The sequence below is a fragment of the Schistocerca gregaria genome, chromosome 3, assembly GCF_023897955.1.
Source record: "Schistocerca gregaria isolate iqSchGreg1 chromosome 3, iqSchGreg1.2, whole genome shotgun sequence".
NCBI lineage: Eukaryota > Metazoa > Arthropoda > Insecta > Orthoptera > Acrididae > Schistocerca > Schistocerca gregaria.
This window is the reverse complement of record NC_064922.1, coordinates 218,776,872-218,796,674: the sequence shown is the minus strand read 5'-3', so window position 1 is coordinate 218,796,674 and position 19,803 is coordinate 218,776,872. Positions and strand designations below refer to the sequence as shown.

Sequence of the window (19,803 nt, the reverse complement as noted above, 5' to 3'; positions counted from 1 at the left end):
CTAATTAAGTTCTGTAACTAGTTTCAGCAAGTAATAGCGAATACCCTGTTCAAGAATCAAAACCGGAGGAGGTATACTTGGAAAAGGCCGGGAGATACGGGAAGATTTCAATTAGATTACATCATGGTCAGACAGAGATTCCGAAATCAGATATTGGATTGTAAGGCGTACCCAGGAGCAGAAATAGACTCAGATGGCAATATAGTAGTGATGAAGAGTAGGCTGAAGTTCAAGACATTAGTCAGGAAGAATCAATACGCAAAGAAGTGGGATACGGAAGTTCTAAGGAATGACGAGATACGTTTGAAGTTCTCTAACTCTATAGATACAGCAATAAGGAATAGCGCAGTAGGCAGTACAGTTGAAGAGAAATGGAAATCTCTAGAAAGGGCCATCACAGAATTTGGGAAGGAAAACACAGGTACAAAGAAGGTAGCTGCGAAGAAACCATGCGTAACAGAAGATATACTTCAGTTGATTGATGAAAAGAGGAAGTACAAATATGTTCCGGGGAAAATCAGGAATACAGAAATACAAGTCGCTGAGGAATGAAATAAATAGGAGGTGCAGGGAAGCTAAGACGAAATGGCTGCAGGAAAAATGTGAAGACATCGAAAAAGAGAGCAGATAGGTGGAAAGAATACATTGAAAGCCCCTATGAGGGTGAAGATTTGTCTGACGTGATAGAAGAAGAAACACGAGTCGATTTAGAAGAGGTAGGGGATCCAGTATTAGAATCGGAATTTAAAAGAGCTTGGGAGGACTTACGGTCAAATAAGGCAGAAGGGATAGATAACATTCCATCAGAATTTCTATAATCATTGGGGGAAGTGGCAACAAAACGACTATTCACGTTGGTGTGTAGAGTATATGAGTCTGGCGACATACCATCTCACTTTCCGAAAAGCATCATCCACACAATTCCGAAGATGGCAAGAGCTGACAACTGCGAGAATTATTGCACTATCAGCTTAACAGCTCATGCATCGAACTGCTTACAAGAATAATATACAGAAGAATGGAAAAGAAAATTGAGAATGCGCTAGGTGACGATCAGTTTGGCTTTACGAAAAGTAAAGGCACGAGAGTGGCAATTCTGACGTTACGGCTAATAATGGAAGCAAGGCTAAAGAAAAATCAAGACACGTTCATAGGAGCTGTTGAAAAAAAAAGCGTTAGACTATATAAAATGGTGCAAGATGTTCGAGATACAGAAAAAAGTAGGGGTAAGCTATAGGGAGAGTCGGGTCATATACAATATTTACAACAAACAAGAGGGAATAATAAGAGTGGACGATCAAGAACGAAGTGCTCGTATCGAGAAGGGAGTAAGACAAGGCTGTAGCCTTTCGCCTTTACTCTTCAATCTGGACATCGTGGAAGCAATGATGGAAATAAAAGAAAGGTTCAGAAGTGGAATTGAATTTCAATGTGAAAGGATATCAATGATACGATTAGCTGATGACATTGCTATCCTGAGTGAAAGTGAAGAATTAAATGATCTGCTGAACGGAATGAACAGCCTAATGAGTACACAGTATGGTTTGAGAGTAAATCGGAGAAAGACGAAGGTAATGAGAAGTAGTAGAAATGAGAACAGCGAGAAACTTAACATCAGGATTGATATCATGAAGTCAGTGAAGTTAAGGAATTCTGCTACCTAGGCAGTAAAAGAACCAATGACGGACGGAGAAAGGAAGACATCAAAAGCAGACCCGCTATGCCAAAAAAGGCATATATGACCAAGAGAAGTATACTAATATCAAATACCGGCCTTAATTTGAAAATTTGAGGAAGAAATTTCTGACGATATACGTCTGGAGTACAGCATTGTATGGTAGTGAAACATGAACTGTAGGAAAACCGGAACAGAAGAGAATCGAAGCATTTGAGATGTGGCGCTATAGACGAATGTTGAGAATTAGGTGGACTGATAAGGTAAGGAATGAGGAGGTTCTACGCAGAATCGGAGAGGGAAGGAATATGTCGAAAACACTGATAAGGAGAAGGAACAGGAAGATAGGACATCTGCTAAGACATGAGGGAATGACTTCCATGGTACTAGAGGGAGCTGTAGAGGGCAAGAACTGTAGAGGAAGACAGAGATTGGAATACGTCAAGCAAATAATTGAAGACGTAGGTTGCAAGTGCTACTCTGAGATGATGAGGTTAGCACAGGAAAGGAATTCGTGGTGGGCTGCATCAAACGAGTCAGTAGACTGATGACCAAAAAAAATAAAAAATTCTCTAGTGCTAGCAAATGGGGCCAAAGTGGTTTATATGTTTTTTCTCGTTTTAACAATGAAGAGGATTTTACGCCGGTCTGTGTTGTAGGGATCTTAATCTCATCAATCACTTGAGAGGCTATCAGCTATCAACAGAATAAAAGGAAGAAGAAGAATTAAATAGTTCGGTATGGCAGAATCAAAGCCATGAGCCCCTAGGGTCGAAGTAGGCGATGGGGCTCTCCTCAAATTACTCATGTGGCTCTTAAGTTTAATGTGGCTTACATAACAGAAAGGGATGAAAACCACTAGCAATGGTAAAACGAGAAAACCAAATCAACCACATCAGTGTCGTCCAGAGACAGTGCGACAGAAATTTAATATCCTGTAGTGAGGTGGCCAAATAGGTGCAGTCAAGTAAGATTTCGACCTGCATGAGGTAGGTATCATTCCTTACAAAAAAGGTATGGCTGTGGTTCAGGACTGCCACATGCTGGAGGTCTCCTTTACGGTACAGAGTTTATTTGAAGCTACCAGCACACACCAATCTATAGTCCAAGTCTCCAAGAATATTCAGTGAAGAGTCAATTGAAGGTCCAGTATCAGTCCCCTAATCTTCAGATTCGGCATCCTAGTTGCCAATGTGATCAACCAATCAGCTTCCTAATTTCCTGGTAACATAAGCAGGGGTCCAGTGGAGTTAATGCTAGAGATTATGGATATCCAAAATCACTGGGTGTTGAGGGTAGCACTGGTCAACAGTTTGAAGACAAAGGAATGCGTCACTGCCAATTAAGAGCAACTCACCAAAAACGGAGGTGGATTGTAGCTTGTGCCGTGACCAACAGTTCTGCAGTGACTACCAGGCATCTGTTAATCTGGGGGTGCAGTACACTGCAACATGCAAGTGTGTAGACAAAATCGTTTCATTTATCGACCATAGACATCCTGGAACAGGTGACAAAAAACCATAATCTCTCTTGATAATTTTGATCCAAAGGAGAGGTTGTGGCTGATTTGAGGACGGGTTATACATAGTGCGAGGGTCACTATTTCACTCTGACAAGAGGCGACCGAGGGCAAAGAAGAAGTTCAAGGCAGGGACGGTCTATGTGAACTGCAGTTGTGATTTTCGACGTTGACTTCTCTTGTCGCAAGTAGATATCCCAACCAGGACAAAAGACCTGGTAATTCGGATGCTTAGGGGATCAGCTGTTGTCATCTGATCTGTAAGGGAGCCTCTGTGAGTAGGCTGCTCACAGGACTCATCTGGAAAGTACCTGTCAATAGTCACACTACAATTGTTCGTCAGATCCAGCATCCTCCATAGTAAAGGTCCTGCCGAGCCATACAGCAGGCTCCCATAATCAGATACAGATACACCCATGGGATACTGGTGTCCATGGAGGCATCATATCTTCCTCCAAACCTCCTATGGAGGGTACATGGCCCAAATGTAGCAACATATAGCTCTCAGTATTTTCGTATACCACATTTTATGACTTGGTGGCCTAGGCTTCAGTCGCTTAACAGCAGTTTGGTGATCCGTCTTTTGATGTCTCTTATGGCGTTGGTGAGCACGCCTAGACTGTGTAACAGCTGTTTCGACTTTTAGGTTCACCAAGATACTTTCTTCCGATGGGAAAATCGTAAAGGGGAGAGGATCATTGAGTCAGCTGCTGACAGAATGGCTGCAAATGTGCTCTGGACTACTACGTCAATACCTCCATGTGGCAGTGGTGAAAGAATCTAGCTTTTGAGCTGATGGACGCCCAGGCGAGTGACATTCAGGGAAGGCCAGAACGATCGAAAAATGACCACTGTCGTACAGGTCATCACGGACTCTTCAGTGGATGGATAAGAGAAACCATGGCTGCTGATAGAAATGCCAGTGGCTGAATAATACCTGTATTCCATACAACATTGAAGATTGTGCTTTTCTTCTGATAGTGACCATAGTTCCAATATTGGTGGCACTCAACGTTTCGAAATAGTGGGTGTAGCTGAGGTAACAATATAGACAATGCGTTCTCAGATATTTCATTGTCAGGAGAGAGAGAGATACACACAATAAATGGTAAATTCCAGAAATATCTTCACACAAACAGCCATTGCCTCTAAAGTCGAATTGAGTGGTGTTTGTTTGTTTGCGGATGAAATCCAGAACTTGCGTGGAAACACCACCCAACGCTCTTTCATATTGAGCGCATTTTTAAAAAATACCGCCAATAACTGCGGGGAGGAAGGGTCTGCATTGCAGGGAAACAAGTTACAGTTCCACTGGAGGATCTCTCTATTTGAAATCTGTTGGAGCGTCAAGGGACGCATCATGATTCAATGTCACCTTCTGTCATTGTGAAGATACACCATCAATGCATGTAAGTACTGAATTCGAGTGCAGGAACGGGGGAGGGGTGATCATGGACATAGGACCACTGCTACAAATACAGAGGCAGAACGTGTGTGGGCATTCACACTATCCCTCTTTTTGGAGAAAGTATTCTTATCCTTCTTGTCCTTACATGATTTACAATTCTGTGAAGGCTTATCTGCAGCAGATTCTGGGAGAGAAGATGAATTTAAAGTACTATGTCATACAACCTTTAGTTCCTTCAAGTATTGTCTGATCAGCGGAGTCCTGGGAAGGGATCATCACGTGGAACTCCTTTCTGTTAGGTGGCACCAGAAAAGGTAGTTGTATCTCTGGGCGGGGTTTGAGGGCTGACATGCCCAGCAGATGAGGAACGCTTGAAAAAGGGGTGTGGATGAAGCAGTACATGCTAGATCATTATGAGAGTGGGTGTAACTGAGTGATGCTGAGTGCCAGACATAGAAAACATGGTATGATGTAAGCATAGCTCGCTCCACCAGACAGCAGCATAGACGTCAATAGGTCGACCAGCCCCCCCCCCCCCCCCTTCCTTCCAGAGGTGCTGTATAGCCGATAGCCGTTCTAAGAAGTCGCTGTTGTATCGCCACGGCAGAAGCGATATGCGCCGGCGACACAGAAGAGTGTGCAGTTACAAGCCAGCTTGGCTACTGAGAGGGCTGCATTACTTGAGTACGTCGCGCTGCATCGTCTATTATAGCGAGTCCACACCAACCCTTCTTCAGTGGACATTCTAGTGGAACCAAAACTATTTACTATACACATTTAGCTTCTGAAAGGGTAGTTGAACTTCAAGATCTGATGCCTTGGATGATATGTATGGATGAGGAGATGACTTGGATGCTGTCAGATCACCTTACACTGACGCTGTTTCGAAGATGATCTGCAACATGTCATGCACACACCATCCTGCTGTGCCGCGCTCGTGCAGCCCTGTTGCCGACGCGTGAAAATCTGCTGCAGTAGTTGAGCAGGGATGGATCATCACTATAACGGAAATCCTTGATGACACAGTTAGCTATTCTCAATTAAACCTGCAATCGTCTGTTTGTGGGAGCAAGAGTACAGTGTGCAGCGGAGCGTCTGAAGTGGGCGACGTTTGCCCACCTCCACGCTCCCTACCTCATTACAAGACGTGGCCGCGGCCCACTGACCAGCGATTCTGGCGTCACTACTCACTGAGTAGCTGCACCAGCATTTCTTAGTCACACATACACTGTTGTCCAGGAGCTGTACGACGCACCAAAGCCAATTCGGTAGTCTCTAAAGTTATCGTCATGAATAAACGTTATTGTTAATAGCACTGCGCCTCTAACGCATCTGAGCATTACCCGGACCTCTTTTCCATTCCTGCACACAAGCGACCTCACCCCGTGGTGAGAGAGATGTTAATAAAGGGTAGCTGTGCAGTGCGCCTGCGTTTAATTTCGCGTTATTCCCACGGATTTGAAATCCCTCTGGCCGCAAGAGCGCATAGAGCGTTACTGTCACTGGTAGAGGGCAGGTCGGAGGAGAAAGTAGTTACTGGTTGTGGCGACCTGGAGAACTGGAGAGTGAGACACGGGCGGAGTTGAGCGCAAGTCAGGCGGTGTTTGTAAAGGCCAAGCGTATGCCGTGACCCGTTGCCAAGTGTAGTGCCTTTTTCTTCACTGCGAATTTGCAGGGGCCAAGTATCGTTCGCAATCGGGAACATTGCTCGTTGAAGAACTACTTCTGCAGGGCACTCTGCTATTGAAGTTACAAGCAGTTCGTGTCCATTGTGGTGCCAGGTTGGGGTCCGGTCTGAACTTCGCAAGTACTGGACGCGGTGGCGTCTGTCGGATTATAACCGTGGGTTTCCGAATACAAGTTATCTTTGTTACATTCTTTTCTAGGCGCTCTCTAAGCAAAGGTTGGTCATTGGGCGCTGGATTTTACGAGAAGCATCCGATTAGTGTGTACGTCTCTCTCTGTTGTGTGGTGGCTGTTTTGATTCCACATCCTGGTTGCCCGCTGTGTTATTTATCAAGGTTTTGAATGATACTACTTGATTTCAGTTCTGTGAGTGTGTGCGGGCTTCTGGCTGTTACTATTCCAAACAGATTTTAGAATCTAAGGGAAAAGAATGAAAATGTAATTCTTCATAAGTATAAATTGTACTTTAAAGTCAGTGAAAATTGGTGAATCTAGTTACCTTATTTCGGAGGCAATTCTGTAGTTAGTTATCAACTAGTATCACGACCTCGAGCTGTTTGCGAAATTGTTTCCGTCTACAAAAAAGTAAGAATAAATTCTCCTTTTGTTGTACGTTAATTTTTACTAAATAATTAACGAATTGTCTCTGCGTTACAGGGTAAGTGATTTTTAATTTTCATCTTCTTAAAGATGCCTGAGTACCAAGACTGAGATTTTTAATGAAGTTTTATAGTACTGTGGTAGTGGCAACCGCCGTCATATGTTACTAGAGAAGGAGAAACTACTGCTACTGGCGTCTCCTCTGCCACTGCCTCTTTGTAGTTACTGGCAATGACATATGGTTGATATTTGTGACATAATCATTTCATCACATGTTTAGCTGTTCGCAATGTAAATGTACTTGTTTTTCTTCATTTAATATTCTTTACAAAAAGAAGTGATTTTATAGTTTTGCCCTTTTGAAGTGTTTGCAATTAGTTGGTTTGAAATTTAGTCTTTACAGTAAATGTTATTTTGGATGTTTGCTTTTAAAAATAAATTCGTTAATAGTTTTAGAAACGTTAATAAACTCATTATGGCCTAGAACCTTACACTAACTACCAACTCCTCCAGAACAGGACAAATCTGCAGACTAACATACAAATTAACGGTTGGGGTTTGTGGGATAACCACGAGATTGCTGCTAGAGTCATGCGTAATCGCACCACAGAACATAGCTTCAAGAGTAAGTCCAGTGCTTCACTGATGCAGACAGACTGGTGGCAGGCGATCACCTGGCCTCCTTCTAACCAACACACGGCCATCAGTGGCACTTCCGCAGAACCAGCTTCCACCGGAACACAACAGACCTAAAATCGCCCCTCCAATGAGCTCTATTATTGACATCCCTGAAGTCACAAACCGCGACATTCTGTGGTCAGCGAAATGCACGCTGCAGGGCGCCTGGTTCTGATCTGTCCTTGACGTCACCGCCGGCCGGGGTGGCCAAGTGGTTCTAGGCGATACAATTTGGAACCGCGCTACCGCTACGGTCTCAGGTTCGAATCCTGCCTCGGGCATGGATGTTCGTGATGTCCTTGGGTTAGTTAGGTTTAAGTAGTTCTAAGTTCTAGGGGACTCATGACCTCAGAAGTTAAGTCCCATAGTGCTCAGAGCCATTTGAACCATTTTTAACTTTGACGTAACCCATTTGAAACAGTTCGTTGTGTTACTGTGGTGACAGCTGCTGCTAAAATTCCTGCTCCAGGTGTAGTACGATGCGCCATGACACTGCACCAAACGTGATGGTGTTCCCTCTCGGTAATGCCACGTGGCCGTCCGCAGTACGGTATTCTTACGACCTTACCTTCCTGTGACCATCTCTGGGAGCAATCAAATACTGCATCTACATTCCTTCCTTTGATCTCGGTGAGCAGTTGATAAAGGCATCTTCGTCCTCCTAGAAGGCATTTTCGACTATTACCAACTCACCACGACTAGTCTCATAACTAACGTTCACAACCGTTACAGCGCTACCGGAGCCATTTCTATAGGACTAATGAAAACTTCTATGAAGAAATCATGTTTGAGAAGTAGAATCGCGCTTATCAACTTTCGTTTACCTCCAAAGAATCCTCCTTGGTGTTGGAAATTATTGTCCGTCATTTTATAACACAGCCGTTGGGTGCTTTCTGCCTTACGACGGTACTGCCGCATATCTCAACTCCATTCATTAACTCTTACAATACCAACGTATTTTTCACAACGTGCAGTACCTAGGGGGAGGGATATATTGTGCCCAACGCAGAAAATTTTTGCAGTTCACATTTCTTTAGTTTTTAATTACTTTTATTCAGAGAATATTGCATAAAAAGCAATTGACCTGTAATAAAGGACCAGAAATAGTAATATTCTTTTAGTATTCTCTACAAAAACACATTCAGTATTTATCCAATTTTTCAGCATTTAAATTTATTTAGTCTTATTTTCTTCAGAAATATCTCTTTACATTTGTAGTAAAACTCATTACGGGGTCATTTAAGAACACAACATTATCATTCAAATATATTAGGCACCTTTTAAGTTAAATACAGCTATTTACATTATCCATCACTTTCTTCGGAAACATCCTCACACTAGGAGCATATAACAGTGTTCTTGCTGTTCTTACTGCATGTGTAGCTCTTACAATTGTTGCAGATCGTTTCTGTTTTGTTGACTTTATTGTACTTCACCAGTTTTGGCTGGCTTTCATGACAAAAATGACATCTTCCTCCTTCAGCTTCCTTCGCAACAAATTTCTGCTTGATATTCTGTCCCAGAATACCTCACATGGCTGAAAACGACAGATTTCTGCAGTCCCCTAATATTCGTGGCCATTTATTGAACTCGTGGTATCGTGAGCTGTAGTTTCAATCCTTGAAGGATAGCCGTCGCTTATTAGATTTTGTCTTATTCTATTCTGAGAAGTTGAGTAGAATCCATGTATAACAACCATTCAACGCTGCTATGTCCACAACAGTACAGAAATAGATAGCGGCCACCTTCATGTAGACCTCTTAGTTGAAAATTTCGTTCACCATTTGATCGATTGTGTTAACGTCGTCTTTCGTCTCATTATAATATAAATTAATTACTGTTTTTTTCTTTGTGTCAGTAGTTGTACCAATTGCTGCCTCATAATGCTGAGTCGACGGCAACTGAATATGTATATTTTGGTTTTCTAATTATTTTGATTTGTGTGTTTATTATTTTGGGCGGATATAAGAAACAGTTGTGATTGGGATTTTTCCTATACTAGAAACACTGAAAGCCAATTTTCTGGAATTCAAGGTACAAGCGTCCTATTGGCTTGTAGCTTTCTCACGAGAGATGTCTTATAATTTCTCCACGAATCTTGTGCTAAATGAACTGAAGTGTAATATCTGTCTGTGGTGACAGTGTGCACTTAGTTATTTATAGGATCGACAAGGCGATTCGGTTGAGCTGCATCTGTATTTTATTGTTGTGGACTATCATTTTTTCTTCATTGCATACTGCTCCGTGTTGAGAACATATCTGGTTTTGCAGTCGGTGACCATTCGCGTAAGTATACCACACTTTTTAATTTTTTGCTTCATAAAGACCTTGAATGGACACCTGTCACGGTACAATGAGAATATTTCAATAATAACAATGTACATCCTAGCAGAATAATTTCTTGGCAGTAATTCATTATTTTTTTCAAGTACTTCTCAGATTGCAGCAAACTTTTCATGTACCCCCGCTCGTTTCGCGCCGCTTTGTCATCCAATCTTACTGTTTTAGTAAGATGAAGGAATCTAACTGTATTCATAGTCGCAGTGTAATCAAGCTTTCCTGAGGTGTCGGACCATATTCTGGAATAGGAGACTTACTATCGCCCTCCTTCTGCACAATAATCAAAAACCCTATATACAGCACCAATTCAAGTCTGTCTGTTTAGGGTGAAATCTGTCTCAACGCTTCTTCATTAGCATGCATTATTATGACGTTAATAATTTTCCGAGAAAAAACCTTTTCAAATGATTCTCTTATAGTTCTTACTTTACCTTAATTTCTTATGTCTTTCCGCTCTTTCACTGCGTTTTGTACAACTTGCCTTGCATTCTGAGGAGTTCTGACGTAACATTTTTCAGTGGTTGTGAAATTCTTTTCACTGCCCTCACCAACTACGTCGTCATCCATTACTGGTGGCCACAATTGGCCTTTATGGTCAGTTTGTACACTACCACTGTCCACATCCTCGCACACAACGCATTCCTCTTCAGTTTAACTCACCACTTCTAGTTATAACCAAATTCAAATCCTAAATAAGAAGATTTTTCTAAAATATCTAACAACGCACTCTCAACAAGAGAGCGATGGTGTATTTTTAATTACGGTTTTCTCTGAGTCTGGACAAAACGGAACTGAATGAGAAAGAACAAGAAACAGTCAGAAACGAAAGATAAATGAATCAGTGTTGAGTTCATTGTTGTTAGGCACACTGAGAAATTCAATGCCCAAAGCGTATACATCGACTACCTGTTATACTCATTCATTGTCAAGTCAAATCTGTTACTGAGAAGGTACATTCTATGACGACCGTCGTTACACTTACATTAAATGATTAACTTCAGTTTAAAGTTTTTATAAAATGTGGTATATGAAATAAGAAAAATAATTAATAATTATTTCAAAATTTAAAATTATAGAATATAAATTTAAATTACAATATTTGCAAAAGGCGGTCACCAAGTATCTCCCTCCCGTCCCCCTGTAGGCACTGAAAGGGTTAAGATACATATAATGCAGTTATAGATCATATGAGGAGGCGTGTAATGTCGAGGCCCATTAAGAATAGCAATTGTTTGGTGATAAGGAACAATATGCTTTAGTGTCGGAAGCATACACCATATCAAATTGATTGAAATATGTAGAATTAATTAATGTGCCACGAAACATTATAGAACACCTACCCTTTGACACTGAAACAATAACATGAACGAAAACAGTGAGAATAACGATATCATCAAGAAATTAAATGCATCCCTGCACAAAGTCTCAACCAGATCGTTCGACTCCATCCCAGACCGAACTCTCTCCCCTGGACAGCAGACTGCCACACCAAACACTCACAACCAGCAAATAGAATCACACCTTACACAAAACGTTGTCAGCGGTGAGAGATTACATTGAAATATTTCCTCGGCGAAACCTGAGTTATCTGAACATAGTAACGGAAATTGAGCTGATCAGTAAATTTACTCTGCAATATTACAAGAAACAGCAAAAACCTTTACATGTGACCATGTCGGATCTTCACAAATCAAATGTGTTAACGCGACATGGGGATCAGTGAATGGACACAACTATGGCCTGCAAGCAAATACAGTAAGATATGTCGCTTCTCACAACGATTTGTGTACACATCAGCAGTAAGTATTCTAGGCCTTGTAAGTGTGAAAGAGCGAATATTTCAGAAAACAGAACAGGTCATGATCAACTTGACGAGTTTACATTCTAGTAGAAACACATGGATACTAATTAATTAATTTGTCGTTTCTCGTAAATTAGCCTGTAACCACCAGTTACTTAAAAGGGGGCCAATGCCAAGACTGTTTCGTTAAATATTGAAGCAACTGTAGCATATAAAACATCCAAAGGTTGAGATTAACTATTAAAATCAAAAAATCGCAGGCATTATTAAAAAAAATACTCACACAAAGAGCGCCATGGGCATTCCAATTGATAGCTGATGAATAATGAAGGAGAATTCATTAATAAATTAACGAAATGCACATTAAAATCAAATACGTGGCAGCCCAAAAAACGGCCCGCAGTTCTGAAACTCAGGTAGCCCATCTGACGCTTCCACTAGATGCCAAGGTACAAACTGGGCGTCGCCTCCCTTCAAAGAGCAAGTAAGAAGAAGAATATATACGCTCTACAACAAAGGCACACCAGTCAGTTTAAAGGCCGATAACACTCTTAAAGGGCCAAAGGCTAAAATGCGTATCGTCCTTACAACGTTACCTGTATGCCAACAACTATATTTAACGTAGTCCTTCAGTGCACTGTTACGTTTACTAATGGCCGGTTCTTCGCCTTGGCCTTGAAAGAGGGCATTAACTACAAGGGTTAAATTATGAGTGCAGGAAGAGGAATGTTGAACAGTCAATTTTTGTAGCGGAAAACGAGTTGCCTTTAGAAAATATGAACACTAATTATCCCCCAGGAACACAATAATTCACTGCACGAAAGGTACGGCGTAATGAAATTGTTTATTGGCGAGATTTTACTCTACAACTACCGTCAATCTTACTTGAGGAGATCAACATAGTATTTAGTGACCCGGCAAAAGGTGTTGCATCTTTGAAAACTTAAAGAACAACGGCACTGAATGGACATCGTGAAAGAACCGCAAGAACAGCCTTCAGTAGTCTAAACCTCTAATAAGCCGTGATTGCTAGTAACCCTGGCTTATCAACATTCAGCTACCAGCAAGGACGGGATGACAGCAACGTCATGTAGAATAATGGCTCCAAACACACGTTATTTGTAACCAGCTCCCACACTGTCAAGAAACTCAGAGCACAATTTAACAATGATGCTTGCCGTTTGTAAAAGTGATTTTCAAATGTGCTCATCAGAAGGTGAGCATCGGGATAAACACACACACACACACACACACACACACACACACACACACACACAATTGCTCGATCATGCCCAGACACGTCACCGTCGGCGACAACATTCGTGGGTGTCTTTGGTATGCCTCTTCTATACATTAAACTGGTAACCGATCTTGACACGTTGCATTGTCCTCCCTATTGACTTCACGTGGCGTCCGTCCACTAGTACCCTGTTACGTAGAAGCTCTCTTACAGTCCGGCGCATTTCACAACAAATTCTTAACATATCGCCCGTCATCCAGTCCATTCTTCTTTTCAAAGTTGTCTACAGACGTCTCTGCTCTACAGTTACGCTGAGAGCCTTCTCATTTCTGCTATTATCAGTCTACCTGACCTTCAACACACTACAGCAGCACAGAATATCAAACGTTTCGATAACTTTTTCTTCGAAAATAGCAGAAATTCTTCACATCTTCCGTTTTGTGATCCTCCGTTCTGGTCGTAAATTGATGTTTACTCTCAATAGATATTCAAATGTTCAGTTCACTCGGTATGTCCTATAATTCCTCCTCATTTTCGCTGAAGATAGGCCTATTTATCAGAAGGACTTATCTTTGATACATGCTCATCATGAATTTTAATTCTATTCGTGAATTTTTTTTTATTTCCGAAATTTATTATTCGACTTAGAGATTCAACGGAGGGAGAAAGAGCGCCTTCGTGCCTTTCACGATTTTTAATGTGAGCACTTTAGTCCCAGTTTTTCATTCTGATTGTCCCCTTTGGACTCCTACTTGAGCTTGTCCGCCTTTTTCCCTATTATTTTCCCATCTAAATCAAACCTCCACAATCGTTCATCCAGACATATACGATCTTCTGCTACTGTACCCTTTAATTAAAGATTAAAACTGAAGAAACTCCAAAAAAAGTGGGAATTTAAAGAGATGGGACCTGGATAAACTGACTAACCCAGAGGTTGTACAGAGTTTCAGGGAGAGCATATAGGAACAATTGTCACAAATGGGGGAAAGAAATACAGTAGAAGAAGAATGGGTAGCTTTGAGGGATGAAGTAGTGAAGGCAGCAGAGGATCAAGTAGGTAAAAAGACGAGGGCTAATTGAAATCTTTGGGTAACAGAAGAGATATTGAATTTAATTGATGAAAGGAGAAAATATAAAAATGCAGTAAATGAAGCAGGCAAAAAGGAATCGGGACGTCTCAAAAATGAGGTGACAGGAAGTGCAAAATGGCTAAGCAGCGATTGCCAGAGGACAAATATAAGGATGTAGTGCCTTATCTCACTAGGGGTGAGATAGATACTGCCTACAGGAAAATTAAAGAAACCTTTGTAGGAAAGAGAGCCACTTGTATAAATATCAAGAGCTCACATGGGAACCCAGTTTTAAGCAAAGAAGGGAAAGCAGAAAGGTAGAAGGAGTATGTAGAGGGTCTATACAAAGGTGATGTACTTGAGGACAATATTATGAGGGTGGAAGAGGATGTAGATGAAGATGAAATGGGAGATACGACACTGCGTGAAGAGTTTGACAGAGCACTGAAAGACCTGAGTCGAAACAAGGCCCCGGAGTAGACAACATTCCATTAGAACTACTGACGGCCTTGGGAGAGCCAGTCCTGACGTATCTCTACCATCTGGTGAACAAGATGTCTGAAACAGGCGAAATACCCTCAGACTTTACGAGAAATATAATAATTCCAATCCCAAAGAAAGCAGGTGTTAACAGATGTGAAAATTACCGACGTATCAGTTTAATAAGTAACGGCTGCAAAATACTAACGCGAGTTCTTTACAGACGAATAGAAAAACTAGTAGAAGCCGACCTCGGGGAAGATCAGTTTGGATTCCGTAGTTATGTTGGAACACGTGAGGAAACGTGTAGAAAACCGACTCACTACTACTCTAATGTGAAAAATTACCTTAATGTAAAGTTAAATGGTATAATTATGTTTCAGATGCATAAGGAAAAACATCCTGACGTAGACATTACATATCAGCACTATGCTAAATACTTAAAAGTACAGTGGGAGACCTGGGGTAGACACTTGTTGTACGGCGAAGTTCTGGAACGAAACTCTAGTCTTTCTTAACAAGATGGCAGACAAGTCTCCTGAAGCAAAATTAATAATCCACAAAAAGTATCTCCAAGCTTTACAGTACTCGTTAAAAGTCACTACACCTTTGCAGAGAAAGGAAGAATAACAGTCCACTATACGCAGGATATTTCACTGCGTAATATTGCGTTGCAAGAAATGTTTCATCTTCTACAGTTCATCTCTAAGATTTTCGACATTCAGAATCCAGAATCAAGAGAAGGTTTTGATGAAATACATGGTAACCAAGGACCAAATTAAATAACTTCTTTTATTCTGGATTGCATAGATAATTGCATCGCGATGGATGAGAGGGAACTGACCTTCTTTAGTAATAGCTGTGGTGGTCAAAACAGAAATCACACAATAGTAAGGTTTTCAATGGCTCCTGTAGAAACAGAGCGTTTTGATAGGTGCTTTGGTCAACGCACGATCGAATTTATCTTCCAAAAGAATACATGCAATAGCAAAATAAAGTCTCCCTGGAAAGTTTATGGTAACTATGACAAGCATTGAAGACGTAATTAACACCAAGAATGAGTGCTCTCTACTATATAAGAGTACAGCAGATCCACTGGAAAGAGACAAACATATCGCCTTCAAGATATTGACAGTAAGTCCTTTTAAGTACTCATTTCGGTATCCAGGTGCCAGTGGAACATACATTCATACTGCGGCTGGAAATTGAAATGTGTGTTGGCCTCAAACAAGAGTTTACAGACAGCTGCCAGACATTGAAGCTAAGCATGCCGACCTGAAGAACTTGCATTACAGTCCCGAGCAATATCAACAATCTTAACTTGAAATTTTGGACAGTCATTGATAATCTGAAGTAATTATTTTCAGTCTGGCATTTGGTTTGCCATGTCATGATATCAAAGGATTACTTCTGTAGCATGGTTTTAAAAAACATATTAGGTGCCTCAAATTAATGCCAATCGTAAGGATAACATATTACTAAAGGAGTACATTTGTGTAAGTTTCCTCTGTAAATATGTTTTTGTATGTTTCATAATTCTGAAAGTAAAATTATTATTAGGCTAATTACAGTTGCACGTTACAGTGATAGATGTTCACGAGCTTCTGAATTAATTTAAGAAAAAACGTCACCCCAATCACTTTGACCCCAGTTTTGGCTGGGTCTATTTCTAGCTGGAGGTTATATCGTATGCTAAATAACTCTCCTAACTGTACTCTTTAAAAAGGACGCAGCAGCTTTTGACGTGTGTAGAACGTTCTTTTAAAAACAGAATTTAGTTTATTTCCTGAAAAGATACGTATATGGACTTACGATGTTTCGAAAATGACCGATCCAAATTATCTTTTTTCCTGTATGCTAGGTGATGAAACTCAAGTAAAACATTTTTTACCTAAAAATTTCGTGGAATTTGTGGTGGGTATGGTTTCCTTGCTTAACTGAGCTCTAACTGCCTACAACATACATGGCCTTGAGACGAACAGCCATAATGAAAGCTTATCTTAATTTTGACTCTGTTTGGTAGAATTGCTGTCCAAACTCTACACAGTTTCTAAATTATATTTTATGCCATGAAATTGTATTATTCGTGATAAATTTAGAAATATTTAGACCGAAGACATGTAGAAAGCTACTTTACATTTTGTGAAAGAATATTAAACATTTCCGTTTCCATTAAAGAAGTGTAGGGTGGCTGCTCTAGACTTTTATTGTACTACAGTAGTACTCGTATTGACATGTCCATGGCAACGAAATGTGTTCATACTTGTTGTACTGTTTGTCCAGACATAGGTTTCAACGATCCCCTGTAAAGTACGTATGCCCATCTTCCCACAGTGACTCTCTATGTTCTGTCTTCCTCTCTTTGTCTGGATTAGCCAATAGGTGAGTTGCAGGAAGATTGAATATATGGGTAGTGTGGATGTATTCTTCCAACATCTTCGAGCAAAGACAGTACAGGAAACTTAATAACGTTTACGGTGAATGAATGTCATACGTAGACCATTCTTTCTTTTCTGGGGCGATGATGCACCTGTGCAAGGTTTTTTGCAGCAGCGGGTTTTATTGTCCTTTAACAAGTGAAGATAGAGACTAGCTACTGCTTGAACATATTATTTAATGGCGACGTTTCAAAAGAAGTGGCAGCCAGATACTAATACAGATAGACTTCTTCGATAACAAATACATTTGTTATAATATCGTGTGTGTAATACGCAAAACATTCGCTCGGCGTTACCCCAATGTATTTAGCGACGGCTGGAAATCGTACGTTAGAATTCGGTCTTCAGTCTTCGGGTCATAAGTGGCCCATCGAGACCATCCGACCGTCGTGTCATCCTAAGTTGAGGATGCGGATAGGAGGGGCGTGTGGTCGGCACACCGCTCTCCCAGTCGTTATGATGGTTTTCGAAATCCTTTGTTAGACTAAGAATTAATTTTTAAGTTAATATAGATATTTGTAGTATGTACTGCAGCACCTGGTTTTACATTTATTAGCTAATTTTACAATTTATTACGGCAGAATATAGCATGATGAGTTCTGCCGAGTGTCACTTATGCATAACATGTTTGATACTAGAAGTACAAGTTTCCTCTTTAGTGAGAATTTTAAAACATTTTCAGTGATAACTACGCCACTGACAGTCTTGTAGTATGACTAGTAACTGACATCTGCCTCATTATGCTCTTTTCCTTTTTCAGAGTGACAGAAGGATGTCCTACGCCATTCTCGCCGCTGTAAACTTGGGGGCTGCGTTTGCAGTATCGTTTCTTCCGGAATCTGCACTGCAAAGGTTACCGGAGACACTACAGGATGCTGCAGTTTTTGGTAAAGACCAGAAGTACTGGAGCTGGAAACCACGACCATCTCCAGTGTATACCATCGAGCCCATTCAGTAATCGTCCGCAGACTGTATTCCTACGCTGACACAAAATAGTAAATGACAGAAGTTACTTGTTAATGTGACGGAAGGGCACATTTACATGATTTGGTAGTGTGACATCTCATAAACACGAAGTAACCCAAGTTATTTTAAGGTTTAATCATTAGTTGAAGATATAACAACACATTTCTTGAGCAGATGCTCGGGAAGTATTACAGTTAGTGGTAGAATAATAATTACAAATAATTGCAAGTGTTTAATATTAGTCACGTACGGTTTATTGTTTGTAAATAATAACGTAGTAGTCACATGTGGTACCTTTACAGAGTGGATTTCATTAACAGTGAATGGATGGGACCAAATATTTTTATAATATGCCTACTGTAAATAGTTCCCTCAATACACTTTGCGACTATGTAACATAATATTCTATTACAAAGTAATGTGTTGTGAAAACTATTTGAGTGCCCATGCCTGTCCCATCAGATGCTTATACCCGATGAAACTGGAACAGCTTTCTATTCCATTCAGCGTTATCGGTGTAGATACGCGATGTGAGCGGTTCGGAATTTCTAACTCCTATTTTCGTTACACACATGGAGTAAGGAACTTCTTTACAATTGTGTTACTGCTTTTTCGGCGAGTCTCTGAAAAATTCTTCGCTAAAACTACGAGGAACGTGTCCCGTAAAAGACGGTGAATTGTGATTTTATAACCAGCGATACAATAAACGTTAATGATGTTTATGATGTTTCTAGAGATTTATATGTTTCTTGTATTTAGTTTTCCAGCCTTTGTTGTAACTTATATCTTATGGAACGTATTCGAGTGTGTCTGCATTATTTCTTTCGGTGCTACTAAAAGCTCTTTAACAGTTCGTTATCAACTGTAACATTTCAGCTGAAACATTTATTAGTATATGTATTGGACGCTATATGTTAAAAAATTTTTGTCTTGTAGTTTCTAGATATTGGACGAATATTATATCAGCTAATTTTTCCCGTGGTACCTTGTTATATCTGACATTCATATAGTTTCTTACATGCTTAATTGAAGGCATAAGTGAGGCATTATATCTTAAAAAAATATAGTTTTCGCTGTAGTGTGAAGTAATGATGATGTCTTTAATGAAATACTTACGACATGCACCATTTCCTGCCATACAAGACTGCGTGTATTGACAAATCCTTCAGATATATAACACACTGACGGTCAAAGGAGCGATGCAAAGAGACCACATGCTCCGATTTTTCTGTCATTTCCTACCCACTCACAGCATTAGCGTGTATGTAAATGATCAGAATCGCAGGCCACTGTGACAGGTACAACGATCACATGGAAGCATTACTGCTGTTCGTGTCTTGCGCAGTTACAGGCCTCGTACACTATGGCGTGAACAGCGGCAGATGTAGCGTAATAACTGTGAAGGACACGGAGGTACCCATACTCGTCCGAAACAGCGTCATCAGCACCTAACAGAATCTGACGTGATCCTCATCGTGCACCATGTCGTGCAGGATATATTCTGTTGCAATCCTGCACCACTGATCGGAGTAGGGAGTTATCATCGAATAAGTAGGCTGCTGTTGAACAACAATACAAACCGTCGAGTTACGACTGGTGCCGAGACCGTCTATCGTGGACTGGTGATGAATGACTTCAAATTGTGTTCAGCAGTGAATTTCGGTTCTGCAATACCCAGGATGTTTGTCTTCAACGAGTCCGGTGAGGATCCCATTCTTCCAAAGTTTTGAAGAGGCATAGCGGTGATATGCCCTGGCGTCGTGATGCGTGTTGCCATTGGATCACGGCTAGCAGCAACTGAGATAGAATAGCACGTTACTTACCGCCATCTCTAATGCCACATGCTCTTGATGTCATTTATGAACAGTGCAAAGTCCTTCCACACATGGCTCGAGTCTATAT

General features: G+C 40.9%; 1 protein-coding gene across 1 annotated transcript in view; it reads left to right on the top strand.

Annotated features, from left to right (window-relative positions):
* LOC126354354 (solute carrier family 22 member 7-like) overlaps positions 1–18,990 on the top strand; it is a 306,939-nt gene extending 287,949 nt beyond the window's left edge. The window contains exon 9 of the mRNA XM_050003930.1: positions 17,696–18,990. Within this exon, the coding sequence (XP_049859887.1) occupies positions 17,696–17,893 (198 nt within the window). The 3' untranslated portion in view covers positions 17,894–18,990. The remainder of the gene's footprint in view (positions 1–17,695) is intronic.
* Positions 18,991–19,803: the final 813 nt, after the last annotated feature.